Source organism: Coturnix japonica, chromosome 1 (assembly GCF_001577835.2).
Source record: "Coturnix japonica isolate 7356 chromosome 1, Coturnix japonica 2.1, whole genome shotgun sequence".
Classification (NCBI taxonomy): domain Eukaryota; kingdom Metazoa; phylum Chordata; class Aves; order Galliformes; family Phasianidae; genus Coturnix; species Coturnix japonica.
The window spans coordinates 138,018,145-138,039,142 of record NC_029516.1 but is presented as its reverse complement, the minus strand read 5'-3'; the positions used below and the strand labels follow the sequence as shown (position 1 = coordinate 138,039,142).

The 20,998-nt window shown below is 40.3% G+C and overlaps 1 protein-coding gene across 1 annotated transcript; it reads right to left on the bottom strand.

Annotated features, from left to right (window-relative positions):
- Window positions 1-3,728: 3,728 nt before the first annotated feature.
- EDNRB (endothelin receptor type B) lies at window positions 3,729-19,633 on the bottom strand. The gene is made up of 7 exons (XM_015851596.2): window positions 18,787-19,633; window positions 10,276-10,388; window positions 9,902-10,106; window positions 9,414-9,563; window positions 8,341-8,474; window positions 7,704-7,812; window positions 3,729-6,157 (listed from the first exon to the last, which is right to left on the bottom strand). The coding sequence occupies exons 1-7, from the start codon at window positions 19,261-19,263 to the stop codon at window positions 6,026-6,028; spliced, it is 1,320 nt and encodes a 439-aa protein (XP_015707082.1). The 5' UTR covers window positions 19,264-19,633; the 3' UTR covers window positions 3,729-6,025.
- Between the last annotated feature and the right edge of the window lie 1,365 nt (window positions 19,634-20,998).

Genomic DNA, 20,998 nt, shown 5'->3' with positions numbered 1-20,998 from the left:
AAACAAACTGATACTAATTCACTCTACTGAAGATATAAGCTAAATATAAGTTAGCCAGTTCTCTCTGTAAGCAGTACAACTACCTTAGCCACAGCTTGGTGCCCACTGAGTTTTAGCGCTCCTGACTTCCTACATTCAACATTAATATCTATTTAAAGTACTTCAGTAGTATTTAATTTACTGTAGACAATAATAAATCTTTTAAACTATACAAAATAAAAGCTACACTAAAATTTTAAAGCCTTTTAAAGTGCATGTTTATAAAACTGCTTAACAGAATAGGAAAAGAAGTGATTTAGATACACTTAACATTGAGTTGATATACATTGAAAGAAACTTGCAATGTTAAGATATTGATTTTATGTTTAAATTCTGCTTTTAATTCTGAAACAACCTCAAGTACTTTACAAACCAGCATATTGGAATGCTCCCACTTTCTAGCACTGAAATAGTTACCTCCTGTGTGAGACACAGCAGATGTCTCTGTGCAGAGTGCTAAACTACAGAACAAAGCAGTATGCTTTTCTACACCATACCACACTTGATAGGAAAGAAGCAGCAGATTGTAATTATTTCAATTGGAATTTGGCAAGGAGCCCAGCATCAGCAATTCTGCTCTTCTGTAAGACTGCCATGAAACACGATTGTACTCCAGGTTTTACCACTCACTGAAAAAGCAGGAATAATCATGTTGGCTGGAAAACTGGTTATTTGAATCAAAGCTGTGAGCTCAAGTAGACGTCTCAGTAAATCTACACAAGAATTTCTACACAAGAAATCTCCAGTACTTTAACTCCTAACTTTAGCTTCTCTAGTCTATTCTGCTTCTTTCACTGTAATGATTTGTTAGTGTAATTACAAGTAAAATAAATAAATAAGAGATAAGTGTAACTACACCTGCACTTATGTAATATATGCATACATATGTATGTATGTACAGACAAATCAAAACAAATATATGCATAGGTGTTTTTAAATATAAATTAGATATTGAATGTGTTTGTATATTATAATGTCTTATTCTTTTAGTCAACCAAATAAGACTGTATGTTAAATTCTCTTGCATAAGCTGCATAGATAAGTAAACAAATCTCAGATGACATCAACTATATGTGAGACATTGCTTTTCTTATGAAGGCTTTTGTGAGTTTTAAGTTAATGATTATGAAGACAAAATTAAAACAGGCTGGTCCAATATTTTATGTTTGTGCATAGGAATAGAGGTGTATTTATGTAAATGTGTATCAAATTTATGTACATATTTGTGATTACTGCACGTGTCAATTACTGAAATACAGAAGATTTGCACAGCATGTATATTGAGAACTCTTCAGCCTGACTGAGCAGACCACAAGAACAGTAGCCTTAAGGAAGAGGTAGTACAAACTGAACCACTTCAAGGGCCAGAGTCATCCATCCACACCGCAGCATCAAATGTAACCCCTCCTCAGTGGCTAGTATGAGTCAGTATTGGAGGAACATAAACTACATGTATATCCTTGTTGCTACGTAAATTCAAGTATGTTTAGAAAACCAACAACAAGCTGCACAGTTAATCCCCTAAATGAAACAGTCAAGACTGCAGTAGATAAAACTAGGGATCCCGAGAGTGATAAAAGCAAACTGTGGCAAGGGAGCAGGAACTGGACAGTGAATGCTACGCTCTAAGTACATAAATCTGTAGGATTTTAAAAGAAATATGCAAATCTATAACCTTACTGAGGACCAGAGATGAAGGGGAAATAAGTGGAGAGGTCAGGAGAGATATTAAATAATACATTTACTTACAAGAGATTTCTTCTCTACAGGCACTTCTGTTCCAGGCACAAGGAACTTGAAACTATGTGATAAAAGTCCTTGGGACCACAAGGAAAGGAAAATCTATAACAAATGCAGCAGGTCAACAACTAAACAAGAGGAAATGTAAGTACTTGGAACTTAACACCGATAACAGGTTATGTATTTCACAATGTAGAGATACTGCAAGTATAAAAACTTATATATTTGAACAACAGGCTGTTTAGATTGATATAATTTTCCACAGCTGTACAGAAGGTAAATTGAAATATGCATGAAATTACAGTCATCATACAAAGAGGGTGATGGTTTTCGTAAGGCTTATTCCAGTATAGAATGCACACAGATCTAAAGTTTCATGCCTTTTTTTTTGTTATGCCCCTAACACAGGAGGATTTCTGACTATATATGGGTATGTAGAGAGATTGCAACTGGCATTTTGAGCAAAAACAAGCACAGCAAAGATAGGCATGACTGACTGTTGTAACAAACAATTTTGCAATGCGTATGCAAGAGTCTGAACTCTTTCCAATTTTCAACTAGCAGTATAAAGTTATCCTGACCGAAGGCTTTTATTTTTGATTCTTAATTACTCACTTCTTTTTTACCTGCCACAGTTAAATAATTGAGATCCCAGAGAAGAAATAAGGTCAGAAATATGTTTTAATGAATTGAAATTTTGAATACTTTATTGGTAATTTAATTTGTTTACACTGTCTAAACCACAAGAGTTCCTATTTCAAGACATCACAGAAAATGAAATACAAAATTATTTTACATAGCTATACAAAACAATTTTTTAGAAGTCCTTTTATCATTATTTCGATACAAACAACATTTTCTTACTAAGCCTACCTTATCTTAATCAAATAAGAAACATTTGGGACACTGAAATACAACAGCTCACAGTAGATGCTCCATAACCATTGCCTTTTCCATTAGTTTCTCCAAGGTGTAGTACCAGTGCACCAGATTAGTCCATCCAGTCTGCAATTTGCTCTCCTAACTCAGCTGTACACAGGCAGAATTCAGAGTGGCAGCAATGACCTAACTTCCATCTGAAGGCCAAAGCACAGAGCTGTGCTGTAGCTTCTTCCAAGTTCATTTGTTTTCATCGTGAATCAGCTCTTCGGTCCACTGTGACCAATGACTCTTCCTCAGTCACGCCACACTGAACTCCTCTCTGCAACCCGCCGTCTGAGGCTGAAATGAGTCTTACATGTGCTGCTTTAACCCAACAACAAATTTTATTCTCTTTCTCTTTTTAACTTTTCAATTCTTTTGCCCAGAAAAGACAGCATTGAGCTTTTTTTTAATTATTATTATTCAAGGCTGACAATAGCAGGACACGGGGCAATGGTTTTAAGTTGAAAGAGGGAAGATTTAGGTTGGATGTTAGGAGGGAAGTTCTTCACTAGGAGAGTGGTTAGGCCCTGGAACAGGCTGCCCAGGGAGGTTGTGGATGCCCCGTCCTTGGAGGTGTTCAAGACCAGGTTGGGGGGGGCCCTGGGCAACCTGATCTAGTAAAGGTGTATGTTTGGTGGCCCTGCTAGGCAGGGGGGTTGGAACTACATGATCTTTGAGTTCATTCTGTGATTCTGTGAAGGCAGCAAATTTCAGGTTTGTTTTTTAAAAATTTCTGCCTTAATGCTGTTCCAACTGAACTGAATGTTTAACATTCATTGATTGCAGAGGGTCTATGAACAGACCTCTACTGAGGACTTTACAAAATGTCAGTGCTCACTATTAGAGAAACAGTCTTATCTAGAACACAAATGCATTTGATCCCTCCTGTGTATTCTTATAAGAGAGCAGAATTCTTGAATTATTTTTTTAATAGAAAATGAGACCTGCAAAAATACTGCTTTGAAAAAGACTCGGAAAAAAAAAAGACAAAAAGTGTACTAGTATGTACACAGTACTTTGAAAAGTGGGCAATATATACGGTCTTTATTCGCAAAACCCGTATGTCTCACTTAAGCAAGACTTGTCTTAACAAGTTAGTCCAGGAAAAATAAAAAATGTTACACAATGCAACAGCTATATTTTAAATAACAATAATGTACATGTACAATATTGTAATTATATAAAACTTGATGAAAATAACACTGACCAGTATCAAACTTAGGATTTAACTGAGTCTCTATTCTTAACAGAAGAAATACACTTCACATAAAAAAGCTGCAGGCAGGGTGAAGTGATAGTCTTAGCTTACCATGAGATTTACCATGAAAGTGAAGCCAAAAGTATTTTATAAATATGAATGAATTATAAGTTTTGTTCGTCAGAATTTCAGTATTATAGCAGTTGGGTGTTTGTGCTGCAAGGAAAAGTGATAACAGCAACCTAATGGCAAAAAACAAATACATATACACACTCACACACACACACACACACACACACACACACACACACAGAAACATGCACAAATGCATGTGCTTAGGTCCTCAGCTTGTTAATACAGACATAGACTTATTAATTTTTGATGAGGCAACACCAGGGATGGGGTTCACCTCTCCTGTTTTCAGTTGTCTTCAAGGTATCAAACTACCTCAACTACAGTGAGATGGACCTCATTCAAAGAAACATCAGCTGAAGATTTTATGAAAACTGTTTTCATCCTGATCAAGGCACTTGATAAAAAAAATCTAAAGTGAGTTAAGGCTGGACAAAAAAGGTAAGAGTCCTTATATGTAAAATTTGGAAATTAAAAAAAAAATAAAATAAAAAAATCCTGAGTTTTGATAAATAATTTTATTATAATAAAATACCATGTCTACTGAAAAAAATGTCTTTTATAAAAGTATGTTATATGATTTTTTTTTCTTGAAAGACACATGCCTTAGTGCACAAAATATGCTAAACAGTCTTTGGGGACATCTTTAACAAATTCATAGGACACAAAAAGCCAAAGAATGACCTGTTATGTATGTTCAAAATGTGCTTTGCTCCTGGCAACACACATCTTGTTTACTACAGGCATCTTTATCTTTTGCTTTATACAGGGTCCTGCCCGTATTTTAATACTTCATAATTAATTAAGCTTCACTAAACTATTTACAGAAGCAGAAACTAATCACACATCTTCTTAAGCCCGTAAATGTGGCACTACCAAAATAGAACATTTTAAAACAACACTGAGTGTGCTACATAATACTGCTTTTTCAAAGTACGGTTTGTGAATTATTTTTTCTTCGTGAAGACTTAAATCCGTATGAAAACAAATGTTCAAATTCTCCCGCTGTTTTGCTTTGTGAGTTTTTTCCACCTGCTGTTTCTGAAGGACAGTATACCAATTGCAGCTTTGATTGTCTCAAAAGTATCTTGAGAAAGCTGTCAGGGCACTTGAATGCCCACTCATTACAAAGGAATAGAACCAATCTGTTTTCAGTTAAAAGTTGGTAGTTTCCAATACAAACCATTGTTTGTATGGATCTATTACTCTATTCTATTGCTTTTTGTGTGTTTTTCTCTCTTCTCCTGCCATTCAACACAAATAACATGGAAACAGTTAAATGGACCATACCAGAGTGCTGCTAAATGCACTGAATAAGCAAAGAGGCTACAGAATGGTATTTATACAGGCCTTGGAGATTCCTTCTACAATAACGGGTAAAAACAATCATCTGAGTGAAATACATTTTCAATTTGGCTGCATCCTTTAAAAATTCATTAACTACTTCTATAAAAACCAAATAAAAAGTTCTACTTCTTTACATTTTAACTCGTATTACAACATATTTCAGGTTTTATTTAAAAATAAAAATAAAAAACCGAGAACAAAACAACAGTGATGGTGGTTAATCTGCTTTATAAAAGATAATATAATATACTGAGTTATACATAATACTGACTTTGACCCAATTAAAGTTATATTATTATACTGCTTAGTAATTACTGTGACTCCAGTTCTTACAACTGTTACAGTGAATACAAGTGATGATTTAATATATAGGAAATAGGGATCGTTCGGAAGTGCTGATTCAGAGGGCTTCAAGTGCTAACAATGACTTTTTATGCTTTTCTTCATGCTTTATAAATGACAACATTATAATCGTCCATGATTTTGAGAGTTACGCTGATTTGGGGAAATTCTTTTTATGAAGTCTTCTTTGTGCAAAAACAAAACTAAGTTCTCTGAATGCTACCGTCTCATTAAAGGTAACTGCCACTTTTTCTTCAAAAGGCACTGGTGTTAATATATGAGAATATACCTTTCATGCCTGTTTTATGAGGAGCTGTACTTATTACTGGAACGGAAGTTATCATATCCGTGATCATTAGCTTTGAACTTTAAACACGACTGTCTTTCCTCCAGGGACAACAGATCTTTGGATTGGCACCAGCAACACAAACATGACTGTAAAAATAAAAGGAATGAACAATGAACATGTAGAATCATTTGGTTTTGCACATGTTGCAGAATGCATGGAAACACTGCCCTTCTTCAGCAGTACTCTAGGAAAGAGACAGTGCATAAACTCCCATTTTAGCATGGCAGTGTAAGCCAAAACTGATAAGGTTATGCTCTGCACTGCTCAGATCACAATTAGCCACAGCAACTGGAACAGATGGTTCCAGCCACATACATACCACCTGAGTCTGGTCTGCAATTCTACATGCATCCAAAAATAAAACCACTTCTTTCATAATCTTGCTTGTGAAAAAATTATGTAGAGTAATCTCTGCTTCCTAAATGGAGTTTTGTTTAGTTCATTTTTAGAGGGAAAAAGGAGAACTAAATAGGAGAATGGTGAACAACTACACAAATTCTAGCAGATGGACTTCAGTCCTCTTGATGGTGTTACAGACTGACTGGCTTCTCAAAGTCCTCCTGTGGTCCTGACAGGAAGGGAAAATTGCATGTCCCAGGCTTTTCCTCTCTGCACAGTCAGGGCCTTGATTGTTTTGTGTTCTTAGCCCCAGTCATTCCTTCAGAGTGACAGCTATGTAGACAGGGAAGATGAGGCCAACACTTAAAGCTTTTGCAGTGTGTTATAAGTTTGAGGTAGATAACACATCACTAGTAGACTACTGGATCTACTAGATCACTACTAGAGCTGACTGATATCTGATTGAAAAATACAGCCACCGAAGAATTTATATAACTAGGCAATAGGACTAGCAGTGCTTTGCAACTAAAGAAAAATCTAAGAATTTCTGCATGGCAGTGTAAGAATCTTGATAAGAACCTCATTGTCTGAAGACAATGAGCAGCCTGAAAAAAGCTCAAAGAACACTGGTTCTGTTTGATGCTGCTGGATGTCAGATCTGGACATTTTCTGAGTAGATGTGGTAGATCTGGCCTGCCGTAAGGCTGCAGGATTGAAGGGAGAATGGCTGCAAACCAAAGCCTTAAGTCCTGTGTAGAGAATGAGTGCCCAGGGCTATTGACACAAACCAAGACAAAACCACGAGCACATCAGACTTTTCCCTTGGCATTTGAAAATGACAAGGGAATACTCATACACTCTTTGTTACCTATGTGTCTACTGAACCAAGAGCTCAGTCAGGTTCTGGGGAGCACAGGGTCAGTGTGTTCACTCTGCTGGGTTGCAGAGGATACGGCTACATGAATCTCTGCAAAGCAGCCCAAGACTGCTTTGTCAGGACTCTCAAAGTGGCCACACGCCAGGACCAGTCAGGAAATGATGTAGCCTGATGAGCATGGTGCCAGAAGGGTTTATTACATGCTATGCTATTTTGCTTTTTTTTTTTTTTTAACTCTACGAATCCTCAATATCTTTCTACATAGCTTCAGAGGGAGAGGGTGAGAATACTTAACTGTAATCCAACTGAAATTTAAAGTAAACTTTAGTGAACACACTGTGTGTGTGTGTTAGAGAATTAATTTTACAGCTAACATCATCTCTTAACCAGAGGTGCAACTCCCAACAGTCTCTTACCTTAAAGCAGTTTTGGAATCTTTTGCTCACCAAATACAGAGCAATTGGATTGATGCAGGAATTCAGAGAGGCCATGTTAATGCCAATGTAGTCCATCACAAGGAAAAAGCTGTGTGGAAATTAAAGTAAGTGAGACTTCTCATTTTCTCGTAAAATGTTTACAGTTATAAAGATTGTGTTCTGCTATACTCATCAAGGAAGAACTATTAAATGTGATAGTAAAAGGGCCTCTGTCGATAGGATTAACTCATGCAGGTAATGATTGTGCTTAATAACGAAGTTTGATTCAGTAGGTCATTCTTTTGAAAGTAATTTCAAAAGATCCATTCACTTTAACTTGTGAGAGGAAATATTCCCGACATTTTCTTCAAAAGTTTAATCCTATCTATTCAGTTGAAAGGAAAAATCGGGACGGAATTTCTCCCACTTCCACGTAATGTCACAAGACAGAATGACAGTCTCAAAAGCGATCAGGAAAAGACCAAGCAAAGAAGAAAGAATCCCTCTGTTTGTAAGCTTCCTCGTAATTTCAACTGTTAATGGAGTGAAACATAATGTTCTGGATAAGAAAGAAAACTTCAGACATCCTTATGGAGAATGCCAGCAGCACATATGTATTTTGTTTGTGTAGCCTCACCTTAAAAGTTCACATCTATTGGGGTCCTTTTGATCATAAATAGTGAGTTTCAATATTCTGCTCAAATGAAGTGGCAGCCAACACAAGGCAAAAACAAGTACCAGGCAGAACACAGTCTTGGCCACCTCACGTCTCTGAAAACGAAAATTGGAAAGTACATCATTACAGTTTCTGTGTCTCTCTTGATGGTTGCTCCCTTCTAATATCCAAATGTTTAATAAAATAAAATCCCTATAAAAATAGGAGTTAAGAGAACATCAGAGTACTTTATTTTCTTGGAATATGTACTTAAAGTTCTTTGTTGTTTTAGATGTCTTGCACCAATTCTCTGTATCTCTAATTTACTGAAGTATGAGTAATGATATGAAAAATCACTGACATAAAAACAGTCTTTTAAATCAAAACGAGGAAGAGTCGTCAGCTCAATCACTTTCAAAGGCTAGCTAGTTTTCAACTGCATTTTCTTGCACTTTGATCTCAGTCCTTCCTTTCATGGTTCTAAGAGATTGAAATTATAGCTTTATCAAGGTAAGAAGATCATGCTTATTTACACCACCACTGCAAATTAGCATGCAAAATAAAGGGCTACTAGAAAAGCATGGATCACAAATATATTTTACAGTAAAAATGTAAATTAATTCTCTGTCTTCAGAATTCAATTCATGACACATGATGTTTCCCTCTGGTGTACTACTAACTTGGAATGTATTCTGCGATGTGTTTTGTTCTGATACACTGATAACCTTATTACAGTTTCGCATGAAATTAATTCACAATAATTAACAATTCCACAGAACCAGCTTCTGTGTCATGAGATGATCTTACTTTTAATCAACAAATACTCAGCTCTCATTATTGCAAAGAAATAAAGCCTATAAAATCTGGAGTATTAACAGCACAAGTGTCTTGTGATCATCACTGAACTTCTTAGGTTTCGAACAGCTCTGACACACATACGAGTTTATTAGCACCACTGCTATGAAGTACTCCTTAGTAGTAATCCTGGAGTTGTCATAGAAGAGTAAGACGATACAGCAGTAAAATCAACAAAGTTATCAGGGATAAATTCTTACCTGTTTCAAGTGATCATTTAAAGCAATCTGCATCCCGCTTTTCTTTCGTAACATCTCACAGGTCATGAGAGTATAGAAAAGTGCTGTGATAGCCAGTGGCAAACAGAAATAAAAGCTGAACAGCCACCAGTCTTTAGCTTGCTTGTAAAACTAGAAGAGGGAAAAATAAAAATAAAGCACTGTTAAGAGTTAACTGTTGACAACTGTGAAAAGTATACTATAAAAAATTGCTCAGTCTGTCCTAAAAGAATATCCATATAAGGTGTATGTTGCGGCTGAGAAAACAGGACAAGGAGGCCTTCAACTAACAAAAAGACAGTCTTCTGAAGGTGATTATTTAGCTAACATACTTGAGAAATTTGATAGTATTTCATTTGAACATGTTCAGCTGTATTTCTTGTACACTTCTGAACATTGTGATCCACACAACACCGGGAAGGTTGAAGCAACCATTCCAGAGAGCTGTGATACCAACTCTGGCGTCTTACCATCATAAAGGACGTTTTTTGTGTGGGGTGAAGCAGGCAGATTCTGAGATCTTTTCCCCTGTACTCCATTGTTATCATGTCAAATGCGATAGCTTCAGGAACAGCCAATACCACTGATATAACCCAGATGAGTACAATTTCAACAGCAGTCCACTTAGGCACTCCGATTCCTTTAATTCGACTCCAAGAAGCAACTGCTCGGTACCTGAGGTAACAGCATACATTTGCAGATTAAAAGCAAAAACAAAAAAAAATTAAAGAAGCCACCTCCTTTAAATGGCTTTTAAACTCAGTTTCTTAGTTTAACAGAAAAGAATTTGGGGCAATACCCTTATTTGAAAGAATACAGAGTTTGGTGGTAAAATGGGTCTCACCTGTCTATACTGAGGGCACACAAACTCAACACTGTGATGCCCACTGACGCCTTTTGAATGAAGGGCACTAATTTACACATTTCGACACCAAAGGGCCAGTCCTCTGCAAGCAGCTGTGAAAGGAAAACAGCCATTAGAAATGAACAATTTTTAAAAAGTAATTCCCTTAGATGTAACATACTGTCTTTCTCTATTTTTTTCTTTCTAGCTTGTAAAACTTAATTAGAACCATTTCAAAAAGTTCATATCCTAAAATCTGAACAGTAGCAACACAGCCACAGGCTGAGCATGAATATGCATAAGGGCCTAATCCTGACTTTTTAAGCCCTTCAAATTTGCTTTCAACTTCACTGCTTCACTGTTTATGGTGAAAAAGTGAGGATTTCCAGCTTCCTTGTATTGGTTTTATCCGACTTGAGTGTTCATGGCTTTTCCTGCAAGTAATTATCCATTTATAAGAACAGTGAAAACAACTCAAGGCTGATTGGAACAGAGAAACAACCAACAGCTGCACACATGGGCAGGGAGGTTATTTGAAACCCGTGTGTCAAGGTTTCCTCAGCTGAGAAGATGAGCGACACTGGAGGGCAATGTGACACACAGTTTTTTGCTGACCATGAGGGGCCTTCATGAGGTCCTCATTCCTTCCACTCAAGGAACACAACCAACTTTTCTGTAAACATTTCACAGCAGATAAGGTAGAGCAGATGAATTCTGTACTTAAGATCTTTATTTATCAGTTCTGTGATCGACCTGTAATTTCCAATATTACACTTTGGGTCTTATACGTGCATAGAAGTCTTCTGACAAATCCTCAGTGCAGCACTCTAGCTGATTCGGAGAACAAGACTTACAAGACACAGAAAGCACTTTCCTCACAGCTGAAGCCACGAACTGTTTGCTTACAGCTTCAGTTTAGAAATATTTAATCTCTGTACTCCGCTGCAAGCTGCTTTAATGGCTCAAAGACATCACAACCGCGGCCAAATCTTCCCATTCCTCATAAAAACATGGCTCTCCAGAACAGGGGTTACGCCAAGAAATAGCTGCAATCGTTTTATACAAAAGTAAACCTTCTGAGTTTCTGTAATTAGTTATATTATCTAAGCTCATCTCTACAGATCTGTTTTTAATAACTTTCTTCAAATGGGGCCTTCTGGGTCTATCACAGAGAGAGGACTTCAACATATAAAAAGAGGGGAAAAAGAACGGGATTGCAAAGTCTTTCCCTCAGCTCAGGTCCCCTCAGACCTCTTTTTTAAGGGGAACATAAGAAAATAAATAGATCACAATGTAGCAAAGACTCTGCTAAGAATCAAAATGATTGAAAACAACCACAGCACTGCCCACTGATGCTAGTTTGGTTTAGAGAAGTCTTCAATCACACCTACATACGCATCTAAGGATAATCATTCACACTGGCCAGAAAGTTTTTTCAAGAGCCCTAGTATAATTTGAATATAATTTCATTTCCACATTAAGGAAGTTAAATATATTTCATGACCATGTGCTTTTGGAAATCCCTATGAAGTGACCAGAATACTGTCAAAACCTTGCTTTACTCATATGCTGAAATGGGATCTTCGAAAGAACAGCACTAAGAAAATTGTAATACAACCCTGCTTTGATCTGCTTTTTCCATGATGTCCTTAAGTCGGATGAGGAGTGTAATGCCTCTGCAGAAACAAAGCAGAAAAATAAATTCTAAGGATTTATGTTTCTTGAATTTCATTGAAAGCAATAAAGCAGAGGAAGTAGGGAGAAGGCTGTAAGAACTGTACAGTATGTTTTGCTTCTGTGATGTGGGAAAATAACTCAGACTGTAATTAAAGTATTTTCAGCAAAGCCTCTCCCTGAGACTTCTTTTTAATTGCTGAAAGGGGATGAGAGTAACAAACTCGTATTAAAACTGCAATGTGAATAATTACAGGTTTTCTAAATGTACACTCTGAAGTATCAAATGACATCTGGACTAATTTATAAATATCAATTAGCCCATGAATCTCCACTCTACCACACACCAAGTTGCTAGAGAAATCAAAGACTTAATAGAAAGTGCATTGTACACTCCTTTATAATACCCATTGTACACTGTACATTCATATATATATTAAGTCAGATCTGATTCATAAAGAAGCATGTTTAAATGGAAATATTTCGGTCTTCACCAAACAGAAGTCCAGAGCACTGATCAAGTTTCTGTTGACAGATCCTACCGAAGAATTTTAGCTATAGCTATCTGGTGTCTGTACAAAACACTCTCTCTCTTCCTAAAATCACAACCTTTTAGCCACGCATGAGACTTCCCAGAACTAATGCTTATCTCTCAGGTGCAGACAGTCACACCTGTGCTCTGAGCTGCCTGGATCAGAGCCAGCTCCAGTTTGGGAGCCATATGGCTGGATTATAATTGGACTGCACATGAGTGAATGTGCGCTTCTGAGAGAAAGGGGGAATTAGTTTGGGTTTAGCATCACATCAAAATATTACTTGCATTCAGCCAGCTTTTAAATCAGAGGCAGAATGGATGCACAGCTGTCTGCCTTGGATTGGAAAAGCACGTCCTTTATCTCTTGCAGCTGATGTATTATGAAATTTGAGCATTTTAATGCATGAGTCATCCATTTCCCTACCATGCATTACAAGTAGCTAATGATATACTTTGCAGCAAAAGCTTGAAAATACAGATAGAAAAAGGAAGGAGTATTTTAACAACTGAATTGTGCATGCTTCCTTGCTGTTTATTTGTCCTCTGTATTGCCATCCCTTCAAAACACTGCCTTAAAGTACAGTAAAAAACTTCTGTAAAGTATTCAGTAAGAGATCATTATGAAGCATTTGCAGGAAAGATCAAAAGATTATTCTTAGTTTTGTACTGAAACAGCCTAATACAATTTTATATGGGTATAACAATTTTCTTATGATTCATGGCAGGGTATGTGTAACAAGAGTTCCATTTTACAAATGACAAATAACTCTGAGTCATGAGATACAGCCAAATGGCAGGAAAGGGAAAAATAATATTGCATTTTCAGAAGTAAAATGTTAAAAGAACTCTACACTGGCTGTATTCAAAATGGTATTTTCCAGTATTTTACTGTGACTTGTTTTGCATGGGCAGTTTTAGCTGCTAAGACACATGTAAGTGTTGAAAATGAGTGCAGGGGGGTGGACTAGATGACCTTTAATGATCTCTTCCAACTCAAATGATTCTGTGATTCTATGAAATAGCACAATGCAGAACTATGATAAATTAAATAGAAATGAACTAATTCTAACACAGTCCCTGTTTCTATATCTGATGCACTCCCAGCAAATACTTTCTCAGGCCAGGCACAGATCTGAGCCTCAGCTGATGTGAAAGTTGCTCAGCAATGAAAGTAGCCCCGAGTGATATGGTGACTCAGAGACACACCTGCAAGTTCTAGTTCCTGCCCTGCTTCCTCTTGATTGTGTAGGAAGAGAGGGATGTTAGCAATCTGCTATGGAATATCCCAGCATGTGAGAGCGACACATCACTCCTGCTGATCCAGTGGCTGCAGCCAGCACGCCCAAGGGCTGATGCCACAGCTCCAGCCCACCACTGCTGACTTTCCACAGTCAGACACGAAGTAGCAGCAAGGTGTGCTCTTATTTACATCTCTGTCCTAATCCAAAGTAACAAGTGCACAAGGAAATGCAAAGCAGAACTTACCTCCTCCCGGCTCAGCATTTGCACTAAGCCTAGTTCACAGTGGGGAAGGACTTGATATTAGTACTTAAGAATTGCAGATCATGCAATCAGGCATGCAGAAGTACAACTAAATCACAAGCAACACTTTACATCTGTGAAACAATTGGCAGATTTTCACTTTTTAGACAGGCAGGTCAGGCAGATAAAGATTTTTCGGTACTTTACAGGCGCAAGCGTTCTTCACAATGTGTGTTTGCCCAGGAAATTAAGCTTAGAGATGACTCAGATGATATTACAAAATGTACTAGTATTTAACAATAATTAGGATTTATTCATGTCAGAATGGGATCTTCTCTTCAGACAAGAAAATTAATTTCATTCTCCTGTGTTAAGCTAAGAATGTCTTACTTTTCCATCCAATAAACAGTCTAAATCTCAATGTGTGACACATGATTATTTTCTTACTCACATGCCTTTATTCATAAATTTTGCTTACCAACTGCATTTTTTGGGAAAAAACCCCAAACAAACCAAAAAACAGAATTAAATGAAACAATATCAAACACACGTGTTGAAAATGACAGAAGCCTCGTAATGTCTTGTCAAACTTTCTACAATCTCCAATCCCAGTGTAAGGACTGCATCAAAAAGAACCATAAAGAAAGCTCTGCCGCTATCAACTGGGGCACATAAATGCAGAGCAGAGCTAAAAAAGAACACAAGTGAGAATACAAAAACTTGTTTTGAAATTGTTCACGTGCACCTTTAAGTGAATGTATGCATAACAAATATATGCACAGTGAAAAAATCATTCTAAATTTACAAATATATGCTGATGTTGTTTAATGTACTCTGGTTTGGAGACCCATAGTGAAAACTGTTTGCATGCATTTTCACCATACAGGCATTACTGCCACTCCATACACTGGATCTTAGTGTAGACTGTTCCCTTCTAATTAGAGAACAAAGTTACCCACATTGTATGTGGAGTCCAGATAGGTTATCCTGCTGGACCATTCAAAATGGTTTCAAATTTGAAGAGGGTAGATTTAGGTTGAATTTAAGGAAGAAATATTTTACAGTAAGGTGGTGAGACACTGGAACAGGTTGCCCAGAGATGTAGTTGATGCCCCATCCCTGGAGACACTCAGGTCAGGCTGGAGAGGGCTCTGAACAACCAGATGGAGCTGTAGGTGTCCCTGTTCATTGCAGGGGAGTTGGATCAGGTGACCTTTGAAGGTCCCTTCCAACTCTAAGGATTTTATGATTTACCAAGTGCCTACCATCTGCATTTGTTGACAATGAAGAGATCCTAAACCAACTTAACATCCTAAAAAGCTGAATTTGGCCTTTGATCATTTTCTTGGATAAACACCAATTTTTGCTCCTTCTCTGAATTTCCTCCCCTCTACTCTTAAATTGCACTCTGTGATAAAGGAATTAATCACAATATTCCAGGTAGACATTCTTCATTCTTCCTCATTTACGTCACAGTAGTCTGATAACCAGAGTTCAGAAAGCCACACGAGAGTGTGCAAAGGCTATGATCTTTCCTCTGTTAAAAATCCACTGGAACATGACCATAAATTTAGTTTAATATATGAGAATGAGTATTAAAAATAAGAGAAAGAGAAAGGTCAGCATAAGAAGAGAAAGGAGGGTGTTACACAGTGTGGTTAGTTTTTAAAACTACACCTTCTGATATCACTATAGATATATGCGTAAGAAGCAGGGCTACTGTTGCGGAAATGCATTAAGTTTGTCCTGATGTTGTTTTGGTATCTGACACAAGACTTATCACCTCTGTCAGTTTGGGAAGCTGAGTGTCAGCCTCACAGATCTGTACTGTCAGAAGGATAAACTGCCACTAATTTCCGTTTTCCACAGAATAAGTGAAGATTAAGTCTACAATTAAAGAGAAATCTAGCACTAAACAAAGACATGGTTATGGAGCTGATCTAGGCATAAAAGCGTCTTTGCAACTGCTACAACTGGCAGCAATTTGGCAAAACACCTTGCTGTAGAATGATAGTCTCAGGCTTTTCTCTATTCTTCTGCAGTTTGGGGGATACAGCCAAAGTCAGCTTGTTTCCCAGGACCCTGAAAGCTGAAATGCCTTCCAGGTTCTGCCTGCTAAAACACAGTGCTCCTCTTTCCCTAATTTTGTACCTGTTTTGCTGATTGTGTGAAGGATTCCAATGCTTCCCACCTTCTACTGAATGAATTCATCACATTTATCAGCTGCAATGGACTAATTAGTGTGTTACACACCTGACTGCATTTATCTCATAGTATTTTTCTTCAGACACCTTCAAGAGAGTTTTGTAAATGTTCATCTGTGTATTTTTTCAGCTCCTTGGACAGCACTCAAATGCTTAAATTAACTTAAATGCTCACAGGGGACATCTTTTGCAGTTATCACATTTAATAGCTAATAAAGTGATGCTCCTAGTGTCAATTCTGAGCTCTGTCTTACAGGTCTGTCTGGAAAATGCGCAGGGATACTTTTGTGCTCTCTACTCTGAGAGCAGTTAAGGAAGCTGATGGCATTTAACAGAAGAAATCCTTTCACATTCTTGTTCGTGTCGCTGGCTAAGTGAGGATCTGGTAGCAATTCTGAACATCTGTTTCATTCAGTTGGAAATTGTTTCAGCTTGCAGATTACAACAGTGAAGCACGCTTGTTTTACAAACTGCGTCCTTGCTAGCCTTTGTTTTCCCACATTGCTGGGTGATTACGGCAGCGCCAGTGCTTCGCAGTACCGTGGGTGCTCTGTGGGTGGAATTAAATGGATGTGGAATTGATAAGAGTTATCACCTTAAACTGAACACATGCATATATATATATATATAAGCTCTGCCTTCATATTTACTCAAATTTATTTAAAAGTCCTTTTTTAAAACAGCCAATATTTCACACACTGTTTGGATGGATAATGCAGTTCTGTTATGGGCTGCTCACCAAGATGAGCGGTCACATAACAGATTCAGCACCTGCGAGCCACTGCTCAGCTCCCAGCCTTATCCTCCCAGCACAACAAAATAGCTGGTATAATATTTACCGGTTTACATCTGACCATTAATTCCTCCCACTCCAACCTACCCACGCTGATATACTTGGCATTCAATCAAGATAAGGACAGCAGAGTATTACTGCACTTTATCATCGATGTAATTGTGAAATAGCGTCACTGAGATTGCAAAGTCTCGTGCTGAGCAACTGTTACCCCAATTTTGTTTTTTGAAAATAGAAGTGAAACAAAGTGGTTCATCTGTTTTAGGAAAATACAGTTTTTCACAACGGTTTGTTTTGTTTCGTGAATTCCAGACTCACACAGCTCTCATCAGAACTATGATAAACACACCATATGGGAAATACACTACAAACTGAGGGACTTTCACGTAACCCAAATTACCCAGCTCGGGAATTTAACTTAACCAGAATGAGCTCCAAGTCCCCTGTTTGGTAATACTACTGTACTTCAGAAGGATAAAATATCCTTCTATTCTATATTCTACTGGTTGGCAACCCTGCACATAGCAAGGCAGCTGAAACTAGACGATCATTATGGTCCTTTTCAATCCAGGCCATTTTATGATTCTATGATCCGGTATTCACCCATTTCAACAGCTTCTGTAACTCATCACTGCAGACACAAAAGACTAAACACAAAACCTGTCCCTCAGACAGGTTTTTCCAAAGATAAAAGTAATGCAGTGCTTTAAACCACACATATGAGGAGAAGTGAGAGATGAAGGCTCTGCTCACTTTATGCAGCAGCTGATCAAAGAATCAGACTTGTTTGAGCTGGATGGGACTTTTTAAAAGGCTACCTGGTCCACCTCCCATCGTGGAGGTGCTCACGGACCTGCACACTCTCCAGGCAGAAGGTGCTCTGTTTTTTCAGCATCCCCTTCCAAAGTGCTCATCCCACTAGAAGCTGGATTCACATGCACAATGGATCCATAAGGATATACATGCTATTCAAACTGGTAGATGGGACAGACTGTGCTCCTGTGCCAAGCCACATCACAATAAAGAGCAGAAAGCAGCAGGTGTGGCTACGTCCTGCAGCTCATGCTGCAGCACTGGGAAAGAACTTATAGCTCCTGACAGGACAGCACCACACCCACCATCACCACATACATACAGAACAAACATTTCAAAGCCCCTATATGCTGACTGTGGGCCCCTGTGAAGAAGGACACCACCAGCCCCGTCCCAGTGGAACAGGTGGGTCTGAGCAGTACCCACTTTTGTGCCTTCTCTGTGTCCCTCAAGGGAAGCAGATATGTGCCTTCCAGTACTTAAAGGAGCTTATAAGCAGGAAGGAGATCAACTTGTAACATGGGCAGATAGTGACAGGACAAGGGGGAATTGTTTCTTTCTCAAAGAGGGGAAATTTATGTTAAATGTTAGGAGGGAACATTTTTACTGGGAGGATGGTGAGGCACTGGCACAAATGCCCACAGAAGCTGAGAATGCCCCATCCCTGGAGGTGTTCAAGGCCAGGTTGGATGGGCCCCTGGGCAGCCTCATCTAGTCAGTGAGTGGGAGCTCTGCCCACAACAGAGGGTTGGAACCAGAGGGACATTAAAGTCCTTTCCAACCTAAGCTATTCCATGATTCTACGACTCTATAAAACAGCATTCGCCTGCTGCCTGACCATCCTTCACCCGTAGGTCAGTGCCGGCTTCCAGGTGATTTTGTTGCCTGTTGCCTCCAGGCGCAAACCTCTGCCTAATTTCCAGCCAGGACAGGGCCCGTCTAGCTGTTAAGAGACCACATCCACATCGTGCCTGGAGGGCTCTGCCCCCGGCGTGTCCCCCCCGTCTCACCTTGTAGACGCTGATGGGGATGTCGATGATGATGTGCAGCAAGTCACCCAGCGCCAGGCTGGCGATGAGGATGTTGGGGCCGTTCCTCATGCACTTGTTCTTATAGATGATCCGCAGCAGTGTGGAGTTGCCGATGATGCCCAGGACGAAGACCAGGCATGACACCACCGTGTTGATGTACTTGAAGGTCTCTTTGATCTCCGTCTGCCCGGTGCACATCGGGGGCGAACCCGAGCGCTGCCGCCCGCCGCCCGCTCCCCCGCCGCCCTGGGGCAGCGAGGCCGCCCGGGAGGCATTGGGCTCGGCGCCTCGCGGCGCTGGGGGAGCGGCCGTTGGGGGGGTTCCGTCGGCCGCCGCCGGGCTCAGCCGCCCGGGAGCCGGCGGGCGCAGGGCTCCGTCGCCCTCAGCGGCGGCGGGGCGGCGGCCGAGCAGCAGCAGCAAGAGGGCGGGCAGCAGCCAGAGGCGGGCGGCGGGCATGGCCCCGAGCCGCGCGGTGAGCGGTGCCGGGAAGCGAGCGAGGGGCCGCGGCGAGCCCCGCCGGAGCGAAGGGAAAAAGCGTGACCGGGAGGACCCTCTCTGTTCCCGCGCCTCCCGCTCCGCTCCCCTTTGCCGGGCCGGGTTGGGTCGGGTCTCCCCGCCCGCCGCCTACGGGGCTGCGGCTGTCGAGCGAGGGAAACGCGCTCCGCCGGTCGCTCCCCGCCCCGTCCGGCTGTCGCCACTCGCCCCGCGCCGCGGCCGGAGGGACCCGGCGGCTGTCAGCGACGCAACCAAAGTCGGCGGCTAAAACCCAGGCGGCAGAGCAGGGCCCCCCTTTTCTAAAACATAGGGCCGTATCTGACCCGTCCGTCACGGCCAGACCCCACCCGCGCCTCCCGCCCCTCTCGCCTCCCTCCGCCTGTCCCGGTGGGGGCTGCCCGGCCGCCCCGCGCCTCCCTGCGTCTGTCCTCCGCCTCCTGCACCAGGTGCGTCGGCCTCAGCCACAGCAGCGCTGAGGTGTCACAGCAATTTTCAAAGAGACGCAGCTTTTGGCGTTGTCACAGGTCGCCTATGGAAAGGAGGAGGGTTTTTCCCTGCTGGTCTCCCTTGGACCCCTCCCCAGTATCTAAGGAGAGGCGTTTCCCTCCGCGTTTTATTCTCCTTGCAGTAGCGTCGTGACCGCTACGAACCCGTGCGGTGCAGCGCGGTTATCTCACCGCTGCGGGCAGCCTCAGCGATGCCTCTGTTCTCAGCTCCTTCCAGTTACGATGCCCTTTCTTCAGCGAAGCTTAAGGGAAGGAGAAGATCTCTGTGCAGTCTTCTGTAAGCAAGAGCTGCCTCTGAAGGTTGGAAACAACTCTGCATCCAGTTGAAATGGATGTGAGACTGTTTCCAACAGACCTATGTGCATCTTCCTAATCTCTTCTTAATCACTCTGGAAGCTAAAAGTCATATGCAGAGCGTGGATGAGTAAACACTGTGTTTGTGACCAACACCTACATCACTGATGTATGCCCAAAGGGGAAAACAACAAAAAAGAAACGCTTCTTTCAAGCTCACTGCAATTGCTCGTCTGATCTCTCATCTTCCCAGCATCTCCTGCTAAAATCTCCTGAAGCCACAGTAGCAGACAGCCTTTTCCCTTCCTCATTTAACTGCATTTTTGTATGTCCATCTTTGTTGAAGTTGCTTTGTTGAAGCATCTTTCCCTTTTAATCACCCTTGATCCATTTCCTAATGTAGTGGCACTTTCATTTTTCTCCAATTTTGCATTTGTGAAATGTAGGCACCATGCTCACTTCTCAGCTGCAGGAGTGTAACTGGAGGTTAATTGCACTCCAGCTGGAAAAGTGATCTTTCCAGGTTCAGCCTTTTTCCAATTATATTTTACAGTAGGATACGTTCAGCTCTGCGTGACACAAGTGTGAAATTGAAAGAACTCCAAGATATGTGCACTTCAGGTCCTTTGGTTTTCATTTCTGCATTTCCAGTTCTGCAGTTGGTGTTTGCAGCACTGATTTTTATTACAAGATCTTGCCAATTAGCACAGCTTTAACTTTTAGTTGGAAATAAGTTCTGAAGTCTTGAAAGCAGACTTTCAGTATCTGAAGGGGATCTGTAAGAAAGATGGGGACAAATTCTTTAGCAGGGTCTGGTGTGATAGAACAAGCAGAAATGTCTTCAAACTGAAAGAGGGGAGATTTAGATTAGATGTAAGGAAGATGTTTTTTACAGT

Excerpts from the sequence above, each read along its gene's own strand:
- EDNRB (XM_015851596.2), bottom strand. The coding sequence starts at position 19,263 with ATGCCCGCCGCCCGCCTCTGGCTGCTGCCCGCCCTCTTGCTGCTGCTG. Across the intron at positions 10,107-10,275 it reads TGTGCCCTCAGTATAGACAG|GTACCGAGCAGTTGCTTCTT; the intron begins GTGAGACCCATT and ends CTGTTACCTCAG. Across the intron at positions 9,564-9,901 it reads AAAAAACGTCCTTTATGATG|TTTTACAAGCAAGCTAAAGA; the intron begins GTAAGACGCCAG and ends TCCCTCTTCTAG.